At 35.0% G+C, this 19,930-nt stretch overlaps 1 protein-coding gene across 2 annotated transcripts in view; it reads left to right on the top strand.

Moving 5' to 3' along the window:
* Window positions 1–19,930, top strand: part of HADHB (hydroxyacyl-CoA dehydrogenase trifunctional multienzyme complex subunit beta) — a 46,008-nt gene that overhangs the window by 7,093 nt on the left and 18,985 nt on the right. For both annotated transcript variants that reach the window (XM_051976338.1, XM_051976339.1), the window contains exons 2-7: window positions 4,093–4,167; window positions 4,277–4,315; window positions 10,009–10,108; window positions 12,432–12,476; window positions 14,600–14,699; window positions 19,339–19,426. In XM_051976338.1, coding sequence (XP_051832298.1) covers window positions 4,101–4,167; window positions 4,277–4,315; window positions 10,009–10,108; window positions 12,432–12,476; window positions 14,600–14,699; window positions 19,339–19,426 — 439 coding nt within the window. In that variant the 5' untranslated portion in view covers window positions 4,093–4,100. The remainder of the gene's footprint in view (window positions 1–4,092; window positions 4,168–4,276; window positions 4,316–10,008; window positions 10,109–12,431; window positions 12,477–14,599; window positions 14,700–19,338; window positions 19,427–19,930) is intronic.

Here is a 19,930-nt window from a genome sequence, read left to right as displayed (position 1 = left end):
GGCTTCCTGTTTAGAATATAAATTCTTTTATAAAAATTTATGGAGTAGCACTTTGGGATATTTTGGGACAAGTAGTAGAGGGTCATATAAATTTATAGAAAGCTTGACCAGACTTATGATGGAGAGAGCCATCTGTACCCAGAGAGAGGATTCTGGTGACTGAGGATAGACCACAACACAGTATTTTCTCTCTTTGTTGTTATTTGCTTGCATTTTGTTTTCTCTCTCATTGTTTCCCCTTTTTTGATCTGATTTTTCTTGTGTAACTTGATATTTGTGGAAATATGTATAGAAGAATTGCACATGTTTAACATGTATTGGCTTACTTGCCGTCTAGGGGAGGAGGTGAAGGCAATAGAGGGAAAAAAATTTGGAACATAAGGTTTTGCAAGGGCGAATATTGAAAACTATGCAAATGTTTTGAAAATAAAAAGCTTTCAAATTAAAAAGAGAGGGAAAAAAGAAAGCTTGATCAGAGATCCCATTAATCTAGATCGTCCTAAGAACATGTGAGGATGAAACTAGGAAAATAAATAATAAAAAATAAAAAATGAGATGGAAAAAATTGTCAGTTTCTTTAACAAACTACTTTTCCTATGAAAGTTGAGCCACTAGATTTGTACTTTTGGTACTTTGTGCCAGTATCTTATTTAAGAAGTACAAATTACATCCAAGAATACAAAGAAATAATTAAACATATTAAGGATCGTAATTTTAAAAGCATTTTGAGAGACTGCTTCTCAAGATATTTGGAAGAGATGAAGGTACCGAATACTTAGGGAAAAAATCAGACATTATTCCAAAAAAAAAAAAAAAAAAAAAAAAAAAAAGGTGACAGAAAATATGCTATATACATATGTGTTTGCCTTATCATTAAAAAAACTTGAAAATAATCTACATATCTATTAAAGGAATTCTTGATAAAACTATGAGAAAGGAATAGGCACTTCCACAAATAATATTTTACTATAGACTTATCTTTTTACTTTTAAACTTTAAATTATTTTAAACAAAATAGAAAAAAATATATAGTTTGTCCTCACTGAATTTCTTGAAATTAGTCTTTGATGGTTAGCTTATATTTCTTGCGGATCTCATGTCAAATTTTCTTTTTGTTTTTCCTTTCCTTTTCTTTTCTTTCTTCTTTTTTTCCCCCCCTGAGGCATTTGGGATTAAGTGGCTTGCCCAAGGTCACACAGCTAAGAAGTGTTAAGTGTCTGAGGTCAAAATTGAACTTGGGTCCTCCTGACTTCAGGGCTGGTGCTCTATCCCCTGCGCCACCTAGCTGCCTCCTCATGCCAAATTTTCTTTTAAGTTTAGATCTTTTTTGGAACAAAATCCTAAAAGTCTGGCAATTCAATGAATGGCTTTTTTTTTTTTTCTTTTCCTATTCAGGATTATGCTTAACTTCACTGCATATATTATTTTTGGCTGCAGCTCTAGTTCTTTGATATATAATGTTCCAAGACCTGCAGTCTTTTAATGTAGTCTACTTTTAAAAATACTATTCTTATATTGCCTAGATTTTCCCTTTTCCCACTCAGATAGCCATCTTTTATATCAAAGAATCTAAAAAGGGAGCAAGGGGAAGAAGAGAGAAAAAGATTCATCAGAACAAATCAAATCATGAAGAAATCTCTAATATTCCATACCATATTAAAGAATGGAAGGCAGGGGATATCATCCTATTTATTTTAAAAACATATTTTGACAACTGTATTTCAATATTTGATTTCCTGTGTATTTTACTTTATTAATTTAAAAATATTCTGAGAAGATTGCCTAACTGCTCTGACACAAACAAGTTAAGAATTTCTGTTGTAGCTAGTGTGGTCCTTTGGCTCTGGATTGTGTTAAGACCCTAGAATAGTATAAAACTTTCTAAATAAAATACTTAATCATTTAAAAGAGGTTCACATAATTATTCATGTAGGAAATATCCAGTGGAAAAAGTATGCCTGTTCTGCTTTCGGTAAGCATTTAGAAGAGCAATCCATAGAATTAACGGGGTCCTCAAACTTTTTAAATAGGGGGCCAGTTCACTGTCCCTCAGACTGTTGGAGGGCCGGACTATAATAAAAACAAAAACTTTGTTTTGTGGGCCTTTAAATAAAGAAACTTCATAGCCCTGGGTGAGGGGGATAAACATCCTCAGCTGCTGCATCTGGCTTGTGGCCGGAGTTTGAGGACCCCTGAGTCAACCTATCAATTGTCTGTATCTCAGACTTTAAATGTGACAATTGGATTGGGCTTAATTGAATAAGAGAAAGGCCAGAGGCTATATTGCATTTTGGGAAATGCTTTTAGTGACCTCTAAGCATTAAGTTAAAACATCCATCTTTTTAACACAGCCAATATTCTGGGTGTGCAAGTCATATATACACCCACCCACCTCTGCCCAAAGACAATCTGTATTTTTTATATTTTGTACCACAGAAGAATTATGTAGCAGGATCTTGTGGCAGAACAGATAGCACTGGAGAAAGAAATATTTGCATTAAAGAAATGAGCAGTCGATATGCAAAAGAGCAACTGGTGGGAGACATGCATTTCTTTTGAATGTATATAATATCCAGAAATTTAAAACAAGCCTTCTGGCATGTGAAGTGGAGCTATATAAAGGATTTATAACAGGACATGGGTAAAAAGGATGAATTCGTGAAAATTTGGTATGCTTCTCTGCCTAATAATGCAGAGGAAAAGACTAGAACTTAGAGGAAGACTGGTAGATATTTGGTACTAATGCAAAAAGCTAATGGATTGGGCAAAACTTTTTCAAATCTATTATATTTGATATCATAGCCTTAATGTAATAGTAGAAGCTTTCTCAGGTAAATGATCTTATTTTATTCAGGTATTTTGCAATGTTAAGGAATAGTTCAATTAATTAGTTTTAAAGAATGACCACATTGGCCACAATCTAAACAGGGTTTATGTGCAAAACCATTTTGCAGTGGTAGGGGAAGAGGCATAGGGAATATTTTTAAAATAGTTATTTTGAAGGCTAATGATAAGTGGCAAGTGGCATAGCATTTTAAGTTTTTAAAAAATTAAAAAAAAAAAAACAACACACTCAGCACCATCTTTCTAAGAGATGGCTATCTTTTCTCTCATGGATAAGGGACTAATTCTCCTTGACTTCTTTTCAATTTATTTTAGATTGTAATCCTTGAAAAATTATGGAGTAGATCTACCAACAAACATTTATGCAATGTTTGCTTTGTGTCTTTAAAGGAACAAATAACATTCATTAACTTTAATTATGAAAAGTATATAATTGTTCCTATAGCAGAGACAACTTCTAATTAATGGAAATGAAATGGGCAATATTAAAATGGTAGTTTATCTGGGGCACCAGGAGCTAGCAGGAGAATTAAGAATGTTGTTACATAAATTTTAAATATATACTTATGCCAGAATTTTTATCCCCACATCTACTCTTTCGTCTTTTTTCCTCACCCTTTCTCTAACCATCGTGGCAACATGACATTGTGCATAAAGAGCAGGCTTCAAAATCAAAAGACCAGGCTTTTTCAGTAGAGCCTCTTACATCCAGTGGTTTGTATTTCTGGAGAAGACACCTTCCCCAAGGCCTGAAGTTTGAAGACAGGTACCAGTTTTCACTAGCTGAGTAAATTTTCTCATCAGGAGTTTGCTATACCAATGAAATTACAGGTCTTATTAAAAATTTCTGAAAATGAAAAAGTATTATTTTTTAAAAATTCTTCCTCTTTCATCTGTACCTGCTATCATTTTCTTCTTGCCTGCTTGAAGGATCTTTTTATACCCTGCCAAAAGCTTCTGAATGTTTGTATACTTTAGAATGTCTAATGGTTATAGTAAACCCTGCTTAGTGCTTGCCACTACTGTCCCATCTTATAAATTCTTCCAGGTTTGAAAAGCTACTGTAAAACAGGAGCTTCTTAAAATGAAGAATGCCTTCTTATTCAGCCCGAGTTGGCAGAAATAGTCTTGAGTCCTATGACCAGAAAGTCATCTTGGCTTTAAAGTGTTATACATGCATTGCATTTTACAGAATCTAGCTATAAAACATGTAAATTATTTAGGTGGTTTTTTTTTTTTTTTTTTAAGATTTCAAAATGACTTCCATATTGACTCGCACTTTAAGAAATCTGCCTCTGACATCTACCTGGGCCACCAAATTCCGTAAGTTAAATTTTCATTTCTCTTTAAAATTTTTTTTAAAACTTAAGATCTAACAAAGTATAAATATTTTTCTTTTTAAAAATAAATTTAAAATTATCTTTTGTTTCAGCTTTAAGATCACTGACCACCTCCCAGCCACTGACATCAGGTATATTATAGTTATTTGCATGCATCTTGGGGTTTCTAAATCTTGAAGTGTAAAACAGGTTAGGGAGGGGCTATCTTATTTATCATCATTTCCCAGTTATTAGTAGAACATGTATAATATTTTCTGAGTTCAGTTTATTATGATAAGAAAGGAGAAATCTGATTTGTCTTATAACAATAACTTACATTTTTATGGCACTTAACACTTTATAAAGCATTCTTCTCACCCAATAACCTTCTGACTAAAGCTTCTTGAGGGCATCCCCATGGTCCAGTGTTGGGAACTTTGATGACCAGCTGATCTGTCTGCTTATGGCCAAGTCCTGACACAATTAGCTTGTACCACTAAACCTTATATGAACTTGATATATAGCTAAAAGCTGGCTTATTTGTTATCATCAAGAGATTTATTTGCCTAGTCATTGTGATGAGATTAGGGTTAGTGTGGTCAGGGAGTTAAATGATAACATTAGTGCTAGGTTTGGGGAACCAAATGAAGAGATTTGGCTCCCCTAATCCCCTTGGGATTTGGTGCATGATAGAGTATTGTGGTAACCCCTTCAATGGTGCAAGGATCCTTCATAAAGGAATTTACAAACCAGAAAAGCTAGACTGATAAAAAGAAGTTTATTATTGGCACTGGGAAGTCAGCCTTTGCTATGCATGAATAGAAAGACTGAGTTCCTTAATGGCAAAGTCCTGACAGAGAGGTATAAGGTCTTATTAGGGAAATAGGGGAGGAAGATAAAGAGAGGGTAGCGCTGAAGAAGAATGTTATTTCAGTGGGCAGAGGTTTGCTGCTATGCCAGGAAGAGAGAGAGTTTCCTTGGCATGGCATATTAGGGCCTCTGCAAGTACTGAGCTTAAAATTGGCTCTTTTTATAATAGGAGCCTTGGCTTCAAGCTGGGCTTTGCTCTTGATGGGGGCTGGTAGATGGAGTTTGAGCTGGAATCAGAATAGACAATCTTGGAATTGAATGGATCTTTCTTCAATTCAGTAGGGTTGGAATCTCCAACTCAGGACTCAACTAGCCCCACCTAGATAAACCACTTTACTTGATTCCCTAGGGCAGGTCTCACAGAGGCAGGGTTCAAGGAGAATTTTTCCTTCAAGGAGCTTCAATTACTTTACCTCTTGGCTCATTCTCAAAGTCAGAGAGAAAGAGTGAGTTTCTGGGCTCCTCTCGTCAATTGGAATATTCTTGCCCAATGAATAGTGTACCCCTTTACAAATAATGAAATACCTATAAGGACAAATTTAATGATCTGAAGGTTTTTTACTGAAGATGGAATTATGGTGATATTAGTTGATTTCATAAATCATATAATCATAGTTTAGAGCTGGAAGAGCCTTTAAAGATAATCTTGTTGGGGTTTAGAAACTGAATTTCAAAATATTGTTGAGGTTCCAGGCTGGTGTCAGGAGGTATCTCTCTCTCTCTTTTTTTTTTTTTTTTAAGATAACTTTTTATTGACAGAACCCATGCCACGGTAATTTTTTTTACAATATTATCCCTTGCACTCACTTCTCTTCCGATTTTTCCCTTCCCTTCCTCCACCCCCTCCTCCAGATGGCAAGCAGTCCTATACATGTTAAATAGGTTACAGTATATCCTAGATACAATATTTGTGTGCAGAACCGAACAGTTCTCTTGTTGCACAGGGAGAATTGGATTCAGAAGGTAGAAATAACCCGGGAAGAAAAACAGAAATGCAAACAGTTTACAGTCATTTCCCAGTGTTCTTTCTTTGGGTGTAGCTGCTTCTGTCCATCCTTGATCAGTTGAAACTGAATTAGTTCTCTTTGTCGAAGAAATCCACTTCCATCAGAATACATCCTCATACAGTATCGTTGTTGAGGTATATAATGATCTCCTGGTTCTGCTCATTTCACTCAGCATCAGTTCATGTAAGTCTTGCCAGTCCTCTCTGTATTCATCCTGCTGGTCATTCCTTACAGAACAATAATATTCCATAACATTCATATACCATAATTTACTCACCCATTCTCCAATGGATGGGCATCTACTCAGTTTTCAGTTTCTGGCCACTACAAAGAGGGCTGCCACAAACATTTTGGCACATACAGGTTCCTTTCCCTTCTTTAGTATCTCTTTGAGATATAAGCCCAGTAGAAACACTGCTGGATCAAAGGGTATGCACAGTTTGATAACTTTTTGAGCATAGTTCCAAATTACTCTCCAGAATGGCTGGATGTGTTCACAATTCCACCAACAATGTATCAATGTCCCTGTTTTCCCACATCCCCTCCAATATTCCGCATTATCTTTCCCTGTCATTCTAGCCAATCTGTCAGGAGGTATCTCAAAAGAATTTGTATTTTTAGATCATCTCCAGTTCAAGAGGCAAAGATTTGTTTTTATTGTGCTCTTGGCTGCAGGTTAGATTCTAAAAATGAAAGCAACAAAGTGATGGTGGGGAGGAGGATAAACAGTATTTATAGAGGTAGAAGGATTTCCAATTTTGAGGTCTATTTAGATTACTAGGGTTTCTAGGGTACTTCCAATTTACTTAATTCCAAAGAAAGCCTTTGATTTGTTAATTTTATGAAAGCTTTTGATATGCTAAAAGATTATCTGACTTCTACTGATATGCTAATTTAATGGTTTAGAGATAGGAATAATGTATATAAGGCATTTTATAAACCCTACAATTCTATATAAATGCCAGTTATTAATATTGCTAAAACATTTTTGACTGTCAAGTCACTCCAATTATCTGGGCTCTTATTTCCTCATCTGTTTTAAAAAAAAATTATGAGGAGGTTGGATTTAAGTCATTTAAGTTTTGATAACTTGTCAAGGTCCTGTCATTTTGTCAATGTTGAATAGGCCCAGCCACCTATAATTTATAGTCTGAAAGTAATTAAGTAACTTGTCAGGATCACACAGCAAGTATCAGGGCTGGGATCTGAGATCTGAGATCGGCCTTAACTCCAAGTGCAGCCCTCTCTTCTAGCTGAGTAATAGTAAATGATGTGTATATAAGAATTTAAGGCTTACAAACTGCTTTCCTTCCAGTAGTGGAACCAGTAGTGGTAGTATGCCAGCTATTGTTCAGTTGGTTTCCATTCAACAAATTTTATTAAGTACCTTTTGTGTTTGACTACAATGGGGAGGGGGAGGGGTACTTAACGAAGAAACAACCCATGCCCTCAGGGACTTTCCATTGTACTATTGGCTGACTAATAAATAAATACTAATAAAATAGAAAGAAATCCCTGGGCTGAGTAATAACCAGTTGGACCAATTATTAAGGGTCTTCAACAGGAAGTGGCTTTGGGATCTGAGCCTTATTTGAAGGGAGCCAGTAGTTTTCAGGAGGCAAGTAGTTTTAGGTGCTACAATGGATGGAGTGTAAGGATTGGTGTCTGAAAGATCTGAGTTCACATGCAGCCTCAGTTACTAGCTGTGTGACCCTGGACAAGTCATTTAATTGTTTGCCTCAGTTTTCTCATCTGTAAAATAAGCTGGAGGAGAAAATGTATCTCTAGTATCTTTGCCAAGAAAAACCCAAATGACAGTCATGAAGAGTCAGACATGATTGCAAAACAACAAACCAATAAAGTCATTCTAACAGATGAACTCTGAAATTGTGTCCCCTTTATTCTGTAAAAATTGTGTCCCCTTTGATCTGTAAAAGAAGGGAAATTCCAGGTCTCCCAGACTCCAGAGAGTCTAGGAGAAGGCATATTTTCAGGACAAACCTTTTTTCTAAGATAAGGAGCATCATTCAGTTGGAAATCTCTGGCAAATAACCCCTTATTGATCTTTTGGGTAGCCAGATCCCCATTCAGGAAACTCTAAATTCTGGGGGGGGGGGGGGAAGAAAGTCTTCAAAGTGATTTTCATTCATCTGGCAAATCCTGACTGTGATAATCAGCTCAAACTGCTCTCCAAGATCTGCTCATAAAATAGGTTTCTGTTAACTCATTCTTTGCAAATCTCCTCATTAAGAGATTTGTCTGCAAAGAGAGCTTAGTGAAAAATAAAACTTCCTTTTTGCCACAGACTTTGGGGTTAGCGAACTTGGAACTTCCCAATTGGACCTGCCTCTCTCCAAGCAGAGGGGATCTCTCCCCCTTCCCACACAGCAATAGTTCTAAGATGTAGTGAGTTAAAGACAGCATTGCATGCATGCTGGAGAGCCAATTTATTGGAGGGTGTATGAGGGTATAAGGGAGAAAGCAGTGGGCACTTAGCCTGGAAAGACTGGAGCAAGCATGTGAAGGGTTTTAAATGCTAAATAGAGAAGGTTGAACTTTAGCCTCGAGTCAGCAGAGAAAGCAGATTGACATTGGAATTAGGATCTCCTGACTTGAACATTTCTGCTTGAACATTCTGTGATTTCTTTTTTATATTTACCCTCAGCTTCTGATTTCCCTTTCATTGCAACAGTTTTACAATGATCTTATCATTTGAATGTCTGTTTGAGACAGAGCCTGGAAGAATTCCAGGTGTTTGCAAATAATGGCTTCAGCCAAAAACTAAAGTGCAATTTGTGGATAGTACATCCCGATATGATCTTCTGGATGTTTGTCAGACTTTTAAGCAAAGCTAGCACACATAGAGAGTAACCAACACAATTGCAACATCTCCACCTTTGGTTCCTTCTTTACAAAGTTGGAGTCCTATGTGTGTGTGAAATAAAGAACTGATATGCTTTTTTTCCTCTCTTTTCTATATCCTTTGTTTCCAAGGATGATGCCCTAGAGAAGGGAGAAAGATATATTTGGAAATGGTATTTGGGAATATACCTAGAAATAGAGCTAATGCCAGGTATTCTTGGTGGGAGACAAATATATTCTCATTCCTCAAAACTGAATTTTTTTTAGAATTATAAGTACAACTATAAGTATTTAAGTCAATTTCCTTGTTCACTATTTTAGTTAATCAACTTCAGTAATGATTTATTATGCACCTACTATGTGCCAAGCACTGTGCTAAGTACTGGGGATATACATATAAAAAGGTAAGAAGGTCCTACCACTTTTTAAACTTCAGTGAATTCCAGTTACCATAAGGATCACATATAAACTTGTGTTTAATATTTAAAGCTCTTTACAACCTGGCCCTAATATATTTTTCCAGCATTATGCTGCTGGGTTCATTTTTGTCCCCAGCACAGTACTTGGCACATTGTAGGCCTTAACCAATGTTTGTCTTTTGATTGTTGAGTTGTCCATTCTACAGTTTGGCTGAACTGAACAGGCTGAACAGCTAGTCCAAACATTATAGTTGCCATCTTTTTGATGGTCCTCATATGCTCTGTCATCTCCATGCATTTGCCTGTCATGTTCTGGAATGCTTTCCCTCTTTACCTTCAACTCTTACAATCATTTCAAGTTTATTTTACATTTTGATTCAGGTGCCACTTAATATCTTGATATTCTCAATATACTTTGTCTTCTCCCACCCCAGCCAAAAAATAATTTTCTTTGTGTCTTTTTCGTACATAATTACATGTTGTCTCTCTAGGTAAAATGTAAATTCTTGGAGAGTTGGGTCTGTTTCATTTTTGTGTTTGCATCTCCTGTACGTGTCAGAATACTGTGGCACATAATAGACATTTAATAAATGCCTGTTGGATGACTAATTTCTGGATTGCTTTTCAAAACTCTTGGGGAAAACTGCTAATTTTTTTTTTAGTTAATTGTAGAATTTTATTTTAAAGCTGTGCAAACCCAAAGTAAGAAGACTTTAACCAAGCCCAATGTGAAGAATATTGTGGTGGTGGATGGTGTGCGCATTCCCTTTCTGCTGTCTGGTACCACGTAAGTATGAAATTATCATGTTACTTCTTTTCTCTAAGATAACCACAAGTGGTTGCTGTTGGTGGTATACTGACATCTTTTATTTTAAATGGAATAAAGTAATTCTCAAATAGCCCAGAAAAAGTAGAGTTCTGACAATCTACAGATCACCTGTGACAGAAATTTTCCACAATGTTGGAAGCCCGAGGGAAATGGAACAAATTGAATAGCACTTTTGCTCACTTCATTATCTAAAATTATTTGATTTTAAGTTCCCCTTAGATTGGGGAACTTCACTTTTGGTTGTCTAAAGAGCTCTGAAGAGACCAGATTAGTTTGAGACACTGATCTTGGAACCAGATTGGCTGGAGATGGGAGTGGAGGGACTTCATGGACCAAATGCTACCATAGGCTCTTTAAAGTTTTTGGATGTCGGGAAATTCAGAGATGGTCTGCACTATTTTTTATCTAACTCAGTATAGCTGTAATTCCATGGAATGTGGCTGGATTGTATTAAGTCAAATGATCTTGCTAATTCTACTCCTTTTCAGTAAAAGAAATCTAGTTAGATTAGAAGAGAGCAGATAAAAATTTGTGGAGAGAAGAACAAATACAACTCTCTTCAGATTCTAGTAAGAGAGTAATTTATCAGGTTTCATTCTGCTTTTGGAGGGTAGGAACTCCCTGTTTTAAGTATCTTGTGTTACAAGCTTTGAGAAGTACAAAGTTTAGAATGTTGATCACATTTTCTTTACAAGGATCTAGGAGTAGACCTCAGTTTAACATCTTAATTCTTCTATGAGAGATCAGTTATATTCTAGAGGCTAAAAGAATTGTCTTCTTTATTATATTTTGTTTGAAATAATGAATAAGTTTTCTAAAAGTACATATCCAAGAGATGAGTTTGGGAACTGCACAGATTTTACCAGTGTAAAATTATTTATGCAGCCCTTACCCCACCTACCTCACCCCCTGAAGGGAATATAAGTATCAAAATAAATTATATTGGCTTCTTTTTCTGCTAGCCTGGAATAAATTGCCATTCAGTGCAAGTGAATGGTTGTAGAGAAGGCTAGATACAAATGAAGGTAAGGAATTGTCCAACAAAAGCATTTAGGAATAGACCTAAGGAAACCAAAGAGCAGGTGAATCATTAAATCTGGGAGTGTGTGTCAGTGGATGGATAGAGCAATAAAGGTTATACAATTCTAAATTGACAAATAGCTAGTTTTGGCATGTTAACACTGGTACTCTTAAAGTTTGTCAAATTCTTATGTGATGAAGAGTAATGGGATGAATTTAGCTTTGAAAGTTAAGTTACTGATTTTCTGTAGAGGACTGGAACTCTAAAGAAGTATATTTGAAACAAGGATACTTACAACACAGTGTTAACTCAGTGTAATTGATGAGATAATGGTTCTCTAGTTTACATGTACTTAGGGTGCTATAATGATGTAATCAAGATATTTAAGGGCTGAGAGGACTGGAAATAGGGACATTCCATTTTTGACCATCCTCCTGGTGACTCTCCTGCCTCTTGGACTCCTCCACTAAGACCAAGGACTCAGGCTGATCCCAAGGTCCTCTAGAGAACTAGCTGAAACATTACAGTTGCCATCTGACCCAATGAGTGATTTCAAGAAATTCATTGATATTGAACAAACAATAAAACAAACTTATAGTAGGAAATATTTGTTTAAATAAACACAGAATATTGCCTTGAAAAGGTTGAGACTACACTTAGAGAATTTTTAGTGTTTCATGCTCAATAATAGTTATAGAAAAGACATTTGTTATGTACTTACTCTTGGCAGGCACTGTGCCTGGGCTCTATGAGATAGAAGTATAAAGCAGCCCCTCTACTCAAGAGCTCACATTCTGATAGGGGAGAAAAAATCAAGTTAAGTTGGAAAAGGGAGGAGAGGGGGAGGTGAGTCCTTATTTGGGAGCACTACTGCTGGTAAAAAATGTGTGAATGAATATATAGCTGGAACCTCTTATGAAATGGTGGTCCTAGCCACCAACCAATCAGAAGGACAAGACCCAGGGCATCTTGGGGCAGTTTTAGGGGGAGGGTGGTGGTGTATACAGCAACATTTTTGTTAATTCTTTACATACGTATTCAGGAGCAGTTGAAGCTTTCCTGGAGTTTAGCTTAGTATATCACTTTATCCTAGTTAACTCAGCAGTAAACCGAAGGTAAATAATACATATGGTCCCCACCTCACAGGGTTGGTGAGAAGGCTTTGTAAACTGCAAAAGGCTGTATAAATGTGAGCTCTCTTCTTGATCTCCTTGAAGTAAAAGACCTTTGTGTTGAAGTGATGTATTTTATTCTCCCCAGATATAAAGATCTGATGCCACATGATTTAGCCAGAGCAGCACTTAAGTAAGTAGAGTCTCTTTGTGCTCCTTCCCCGTCTCCCTCTTTTCCTTCCTTCCCTTTCTTCCCTCCTTCTTTCCCTCTCCCTCTCTCTTTCCCCCCACCCCCTTCTTTCCTTCCCCCTCCCTTCCTCCTCTTTTCTTCCTTTCCTCCTCTAGGTGCAATGCATTTCAAAAGTCTGTTGATTTTTCCTTCACATAATCCTGCCATTTCCTCTTCATTGCTCACAGCTGCTACCCTCTCACCCACCCTTGTTGTCTCTTGACAGGACTCTAGCAATAGCCTCCTGATTGATCTCCCTGTTTTTAGCCTTAGCCTTTTCCAGTTCTTTTTCCATAATGCTACCAAATTAATCTTCCTAAAGCACAGGTCCAGCTGTGTCACTACTCTGATCACAGATATTCAGAGGCCTACTCCCTCTAGAATAAAGTACATCCTATTCACTTTGGCATTTAAAGCCTTTTATGATCTCTATATAAGCCTATCTTTCCAGACTTTTAGGCACTCTATTTCAGCCAAACCAGCCTTGCCGTTCCTTGTATTTGACAGTCTATGACAGACTCCTTAGCTCCCTTCAAAGCTTGGCCAGAAAGCTTTGTATTCTCTGATCTTTTCCTTTCTGTGCAGATGTTTGTATTCTGTCTTTATTCCCCATACTCCAATAAAATAATAAGCTTCTTGAAGGCAGGAATTTTGTTTTAATCCTTGCATTCCCATTGTATAGTAGTTGCTTAATTAATAATTGTTTTTAATTGAAAAAGATATTATTTTTCATTAAAGAAATTGAGTTACAAATTTAAATAAACCCTTGCTTAGAAGCCACAGAAATATTTGGGAGGACAGGGGAGTTAATTCCATGCTGTCCATTTCCTCCTATCAACTCTGTTGTAACTATTATTATGCTCCAGGAACTAGGTGTAATGCATAACTCTACCTATACTGTAGCTAACTTAGGCAACTGAAAATCATTTCATGGCTGTCCTTTATTAAGTTCAACAAACAAACTTCCCTTCAGTGTGTTCACAAAGTAGATTCCTAATCATCTTGAATTGGTTTGAACCAATAAAAATACCAAGTATAAGGTAAATATGAAGGGAACAATACTCCTTTCAAATAAATATGTTCAAATAAAAAGATATTTGCTAACTTGATGATATTTCTAGATAATTACTAATTTTGTATATCTTGTAAGTTGGAAGAATTATTGTAGTTATAATATTTTAACAAATTGTACAGATTTTAACTTTTTAAAAGCCAGTATATATTATGGTTCCTTCATGAATCTTTAACCATTTTAACCCAAAGTGACCTCTCCCTTTTCTGAATTCTAATAGCATTTATTAGATTTAATATGTATAATTTAGCTAGATGTATTTCTCAATATAATCATATACAACTTTATACACATACACACACACACATATACACATATATTATATACATTTTCATCCTATGAGGCAAGAATCCCAGAGAACCCACAGAGTTATATTGTAAGTTGTGTAGGGATCTAATGAATATACAAAGCATTGTCATCTTGATCTTTATTTAGTTTCAACAGAATATTCACCATGACTAGAAGTTATAAATAAATAATCATGCAGTTATATATTATAGTATAGCATCTGAGGTCAGTAAATAGGTCTACAGTTTTTGCGAGTTTTCATTGGGAAAGTACTAGTTAATAGAAATTCTATTTACAACACTTTTTAGCTTTCCATATATTTTAAGTGAAGACTATCTGTACTTTTGGATTATGGAACAGTATAGAACAGCATGCTTGCCTTTAATATTGAATTAGTATGATAGAGAAATCTAGTAGAATTTGTATATGTGCATGCACATATGCTCATTTAGGCAACCTCTAGATTTAAATTTGGGTATAAACATCCAATTGTAGTTTTAGAAATATTCATCACTTAATTGCTTAACCAATATTAATATTTTCATTTAAATAATCAGTTCCCAAAACTTATATTCTGTTGAACATTTTGTTCAAAATGTTAGCCAGTACCAGAAAATTTTCTCATTATTTTCCAGAATCAAAGACATTATCTCCGCATGAAATTTTTCCCATTTGGTAAAACGATTACTTCTAGAATATACATTTCTGATTTAATTTTTCCTTTCAGGGGCTTATTACATCGAACCAATATCCCAAAGGATAGTGTCGATTATATTGTCTATGGTACAGTTATCCAAGAAGTGAAAACAAGCAATGTTGCTCGAGAGGTAAGAAAAACAAAACTTTATAGCTAATAAATCTCATAGGACAATAAACCTGATCTTCAGTTGGTTGTTTTTCCTATTAAAAAATTTATAAAATTTATTTAACTTGAAAATAAAATGATGTCAAGTATTAAATCATAACTTTGAATCTTAAACTCCCTAATATATATTGATACTGTAGACTACAAAACTGTTCTAACAAAACCCAAGTAAGAAAGGAAATAGAAGTGACATGAATAATGGATTAATAATTAATAATAAATAATTAGTAATAATAAATAATTCAATCTGAGAAAATGAAACTACCAATCCTTCCTACCAAGGAAAATATATCCTAAACCTGATGATTCACTGGAGAATTTAATCATATTTTTAAAGAACAGTTCCAATGCTAATTATTCTCAAAACTTGAGAAAGAAAGCACTTTATCTTAGACCTATTATGAGACAAATATAGTCCTCATACCTAAATCAGGGATGAATGAAGCACAGAAGGAGACTATAGACTGATATTCTTTATGAATACTGACTCAAAATTGTAAATAAAATCTTTTTATCATAATTCATCCAAGAAATCATACATCATGACCAAGTTGGATTTATGTCAAGAACACAAGGAGAGTTCATAAGAAAAATGATTAATATAATTAATCATATTAAAACAAAATAATTCCAAGACTACATGATTATCAATATTTGCCTCAGAAAAAGCCTTTAACAAAAGCATTATATCCATTCATGTTAAAACTCTATAAAGTATAGGCATAGTTATCCAAAAAGCAAATATCATGTCCAATGCCCAGCAAATACAGGAATAAAGCAAAAATGTCCATTCTCCATTATTTTATATAGTTCTAGAAATATAGTTGTACATACCAATAGTATGTAACAGGACAAAAATAGGTGAAAAAGATACCATTATCCCTATTTGCTGAGGACATGTTAGTTTACTTAGAAAATGCTAGGGAATTAGCAAAGAAACTCATTGAAATAAATAATAGCTTCAGCAAAGTTGCATGCTACAAAATAAACCCTCAAAAATCAACTTTATTTTATATAATAACAAATCTAAGAACCAATGATTTAAAAAAAAGGGAAATCTAATTCCAAATAACTACAAAATATATAAGATATCTGGGGATCAGTTTGCTGAAGCACATGGTACTAATGTAGATTTAGTTACAAAGTGTTCCCTAAAGCAATATAGGACAATTTAAATAAATTGAAGATATTTAGTGCTCATAATTAAGATGTGCCAATATAATAAAAATGACAGCATTTCCAAAGTTAATTTTTAGTTTTAATTCTGTCCCAATCAGCTTGTCAGAAAGATAGTCCGTATAACATGACAAAATAATAAAAAAAAATTTCATTTGGAAATGTAAAAGATTTAGGATATTATTAAGAGAAATAATGAAAGTAGGGAATTAAGGGAAGATGAAATTGCCTTTCAGATTTCAAACTGTTCTAAAACAGTAGTCATTAAAACTATCTCTAATTGGTTGAAAAAAAAAATAAAGAGGTATATCATTGCAACAGACTGGGTAAAGGAAAATTAGAAACAAAGACCACGATAACTCACAATGTGATAAAGTGGGATACCTAAATGACTGGAAAGAGAAAATTGTTGGGAAAACTGGAAAGTAGTCTGATAGAAATTAGACTTGGGCCAACACCTTACAACATATTTCTCAATACATTCAAAATGAATACATCACTTTAAGATTAAAAATCAGACCATAAAAAATTAGAAGAGAAGCAAATATGCTTTTTGTATAACTGTAAGGGAGGAGATATATTAACTAAGATAAAATAAATAACTTTGATTATATGAAGTTGATAGGCTTTTGTGTAAGCTTTTGTGTGTGTGTTTGTGTGTGTGTGTGTGAGTGTGTAAATTTTTAAAGGTTAATTGCTTACTTTGATCTGACTGAACCAAATTATGCCTTTAATTTTCTGTCTTTTAAGTATACATTACGGAGTTGGATGTCAACTTTAAAAGGAATAAGAAATACTATCTAACATCTCAACTGATGTGGAAAATATTTTGTCTGCCTTTCAAGATGGAAGGGGGTGACTTTAGGTTTTAGATTATGGGAATCCTTGGTAATGCCCTATGTAACAATTACTATATAGAAGCCAAGTTTACAGTTTAAGCAGGTATTTCAACAAGCTGCAAAAGAAACATATCCCAGCTCGCTCTTTTGCTTATCTTCTCTTGGCAGCATTAGTTGATGAGTTATTTTTGCCTATTCACATGGTTCCATGACCAGATGACACTTAACATGAGGGAAATTCTTCAGTGTTTAATTTTAACTTTCTTGCATGTTTCAACTTTGTACCATTTGGCATGGTGCCACTGTATTTTGTCATTGGAAACTCAGGAGAACAGAACTTCAGATTTCTATTGCTGCTTGTTTAAAAACAAGCAGTCAACGTGTCACTTTATATAATGGAGGCTCTTACTGTTCAGGCTTTACATTCCAGTAAAAGTAGTTTTTTCAGCGGACTCAAATTCATTTCAGCCAAGTGAGCTATTTGCCATAGATGAGAATGTTGATTCAGCATTCCAGGTGTAGTGCTTATTAAATATTCAAATTTCTCATAGAAGTTTATAGGTATTCAATGAATATTTATCAAATAGCTTTTGCCTAAAAAGCAAGATTTGATTGTCTCTGCCAAACAGTAAGCTGGGTACTGGAGAGAGGATGACAAAAATGAAGCAGCCAAGGAGCTTCTTTTATATTGGGGGAGATACCATGGAGATAGAGAAGTATAGAGAAAATAGATGGTAAACACAAGATAATTTTTGCTGGGGAGGGAATTAGGTGATTAAGAGGGACTTCATGAAGAAGGTGGTGATGAGCTCATTTTTTTAAAGGAATTCAGGGTTTTTGATATTTTTTTTTTGAAGGAAATCAGAGCTGAGGAGAGACTTCATTTTAAACATGGTGGTCAATATCAGTGAAAGGGAACAGAATTGGGAGAGGGAATATCATGTGTAAGTAGCAAAGCTGTTTGCTTGAACCTTAGAGAATGGTAAGAGGAATTATGTATAAATCTAGAAAGATAGGGGCAGGTTTTTATCTTATTTTAGAAACAATAAAGAACCATTAGGGGGCATCTAGATGACACAATGCCAGGATTGCTAGGGCTGGAGTCCAGAAGACCTGAGTTCAAATATAGTCTCAGACACTCTCTAGCCTTGTGACCCTGGGCAGGTCACTTACCCAGTTTGCAGCTGGGGTAGCAGTTTGAGTTAGAGTATCACTCCAGTATCCTTATCAAGAAAAGTCCAAATAGGGTCATGAAATAACACCAAGGGAACTATTGAATAGAAGGTTATGTGGTAGTTCTGCAATTGAGGAAAATCCCTTTAACTGATGTGGAAAACCTTTTTATTTTTTGAAATCCAGTTCATTATCCATCTTCTACAAGAAACCTTTCTTTATCCCTCTCCCTTCCATCACCTTTAGTATATTATATAAGTGTATACATACACACATACACAAGTACATATATTGTAGGTATACATATATACACAATAATATGTATATTTCTATGTACATATAAATGTATCTATGTAAACATGTATGCATACACATATGTATATGCAAAAATGGGTACATCTTGTCTTTGCGTCTGGAATGTAAGGTTCTTGAAGGTAGGGATTATTTCATTTAGTCTTTGTTATCTCTGATACCTAGCATAGTGCCTGGAATATAGCAGATGCTTAAATGCGATGGATAGAGACTGGAGAGACTTGATGGAGGAAGAGACTTATATCAGTAGTCTAGGCAAGAGATGAAGAGAGCCTGAATAAAAGTATGAAAGAACAGAAGGGAGTAGATATAAGTGATAATAAAGAGGTAGGAGCTATAAGAATTGACCATTAATTGCCTGTGTGGGTGAGAGAAAGAAGTTGAAAATGACTTTTGATATTGCAAACCTGGGTGATTGGAAAGATGATAGTGTCTTCAATAAAAACTAGGAAATTCAGAAAAGAGATGGTTTTGGGAGAAAGATAAATGAGTTTTATTTTGAATATATAAAATTTGAGATGTTTCTGGGATATCTATTTTGAAATGAAATTTATTTGGAAATAAGGAAATATTTACTTAACAGTTTGGTCTCCAATCACTAATCACAATGCCATCATTCACACAAGGTTCCCCAATTATTCTTTAATTCTGGTGGAAATTTGAGGAATTTCTTAGCATGGCTGATGCATAGTAAAAGACAAGTAGATAACTGGGCAGAGCTAAATCTGAGATGAAATGTCAAGTTGGAGATATGCAAGTAGAAGTAATGAAAAATAATTTGGCTGGATGTGTGGATCTGGGAATAACCTTCCTGAAATGATAATCAAACTCCTGGGAGGTGATGAATTCACCAATCATGAGAATGTAGAGAGAAAAATAAGAGGGCCCAGGCTTGAATTTTGGGGGTTCCCCCAACAGATAATGAGACATGATATGGATGATGACCCAGAAAAGGAGAGAGTGATCAATAAGATAGGAGAAGAACCAGGAGAGAGTAGTGTCATGAAAACTTAGAAAGGAGTAAGTATCCAGGAGGAGAAGTGGGTAGTCAACAGTGTCAGGTCTTTCTTTATAAGTAATTGCTCCTTATGTTTTTCAAAGGCTGCCCTGGGAGCTGGCTTCTCAGACAAGATTCCTGCTCATACTGTTACTATGGCTTGCATCTCTTCCAACCAAGCCATGACAACAGGTATGCTCACTAACAAGTTCCAAATTTTTTAGTTAATAATTTCAAAATTAAAAGCCTTGTCTTAGTTCATTGTTCAGGGGGTGGGTAGCTTTGTTAAAGAGAAATTAAATGATTTGCCTAAGTTTTTGTAATTTATTAGATTAAGAAACAAAATTTATAACAATACTGGTATTCTAAAATTAACTAAGACCATAATTTAGGAATTATATGAGTTATAAAATTTATCCTTTAAATGATTCTACTTTAGTTACTATTCCTTTTCTTAAATCCTTAAATTTAAATATAGAGATTTCTGGATGGAAAGCTAACTTGGGAGTTAGGAAGAACTGGGTTCAAGTACTGCCTCTTACCCATAATTGAATGTGTGGCCCAAAGCAAATCATTAAGATTATAAATCACAGAATAGTTGCAATCTATGTTTTTAAAAGTTTCAGGTGGATGACCAATAGTTATCCACACTGGTGGAGTTAGTAAGAAGGAAATTTGATTAAATGGAAAATTTTT

Source organism: Antechinus flavipes, chromosome 2 (assembly GCF_016432865.1).
Source record: "Antechinus flavipes isolate AdamAnt ecotype Samford, QLD, Australia chromosome 2, AdamAnt_v2, whole genome shotgun sequence".
NCBI classification, from domain to species: Eukaryota; Metazoa; Chordata; class Mammalia; order Dasyuromorphia; family Dasyuridae; genus Antechinus; species Antechinus flavipes.
This window is presented reverse-complemented; position numbering and strand designations above follow the sequence as displayed.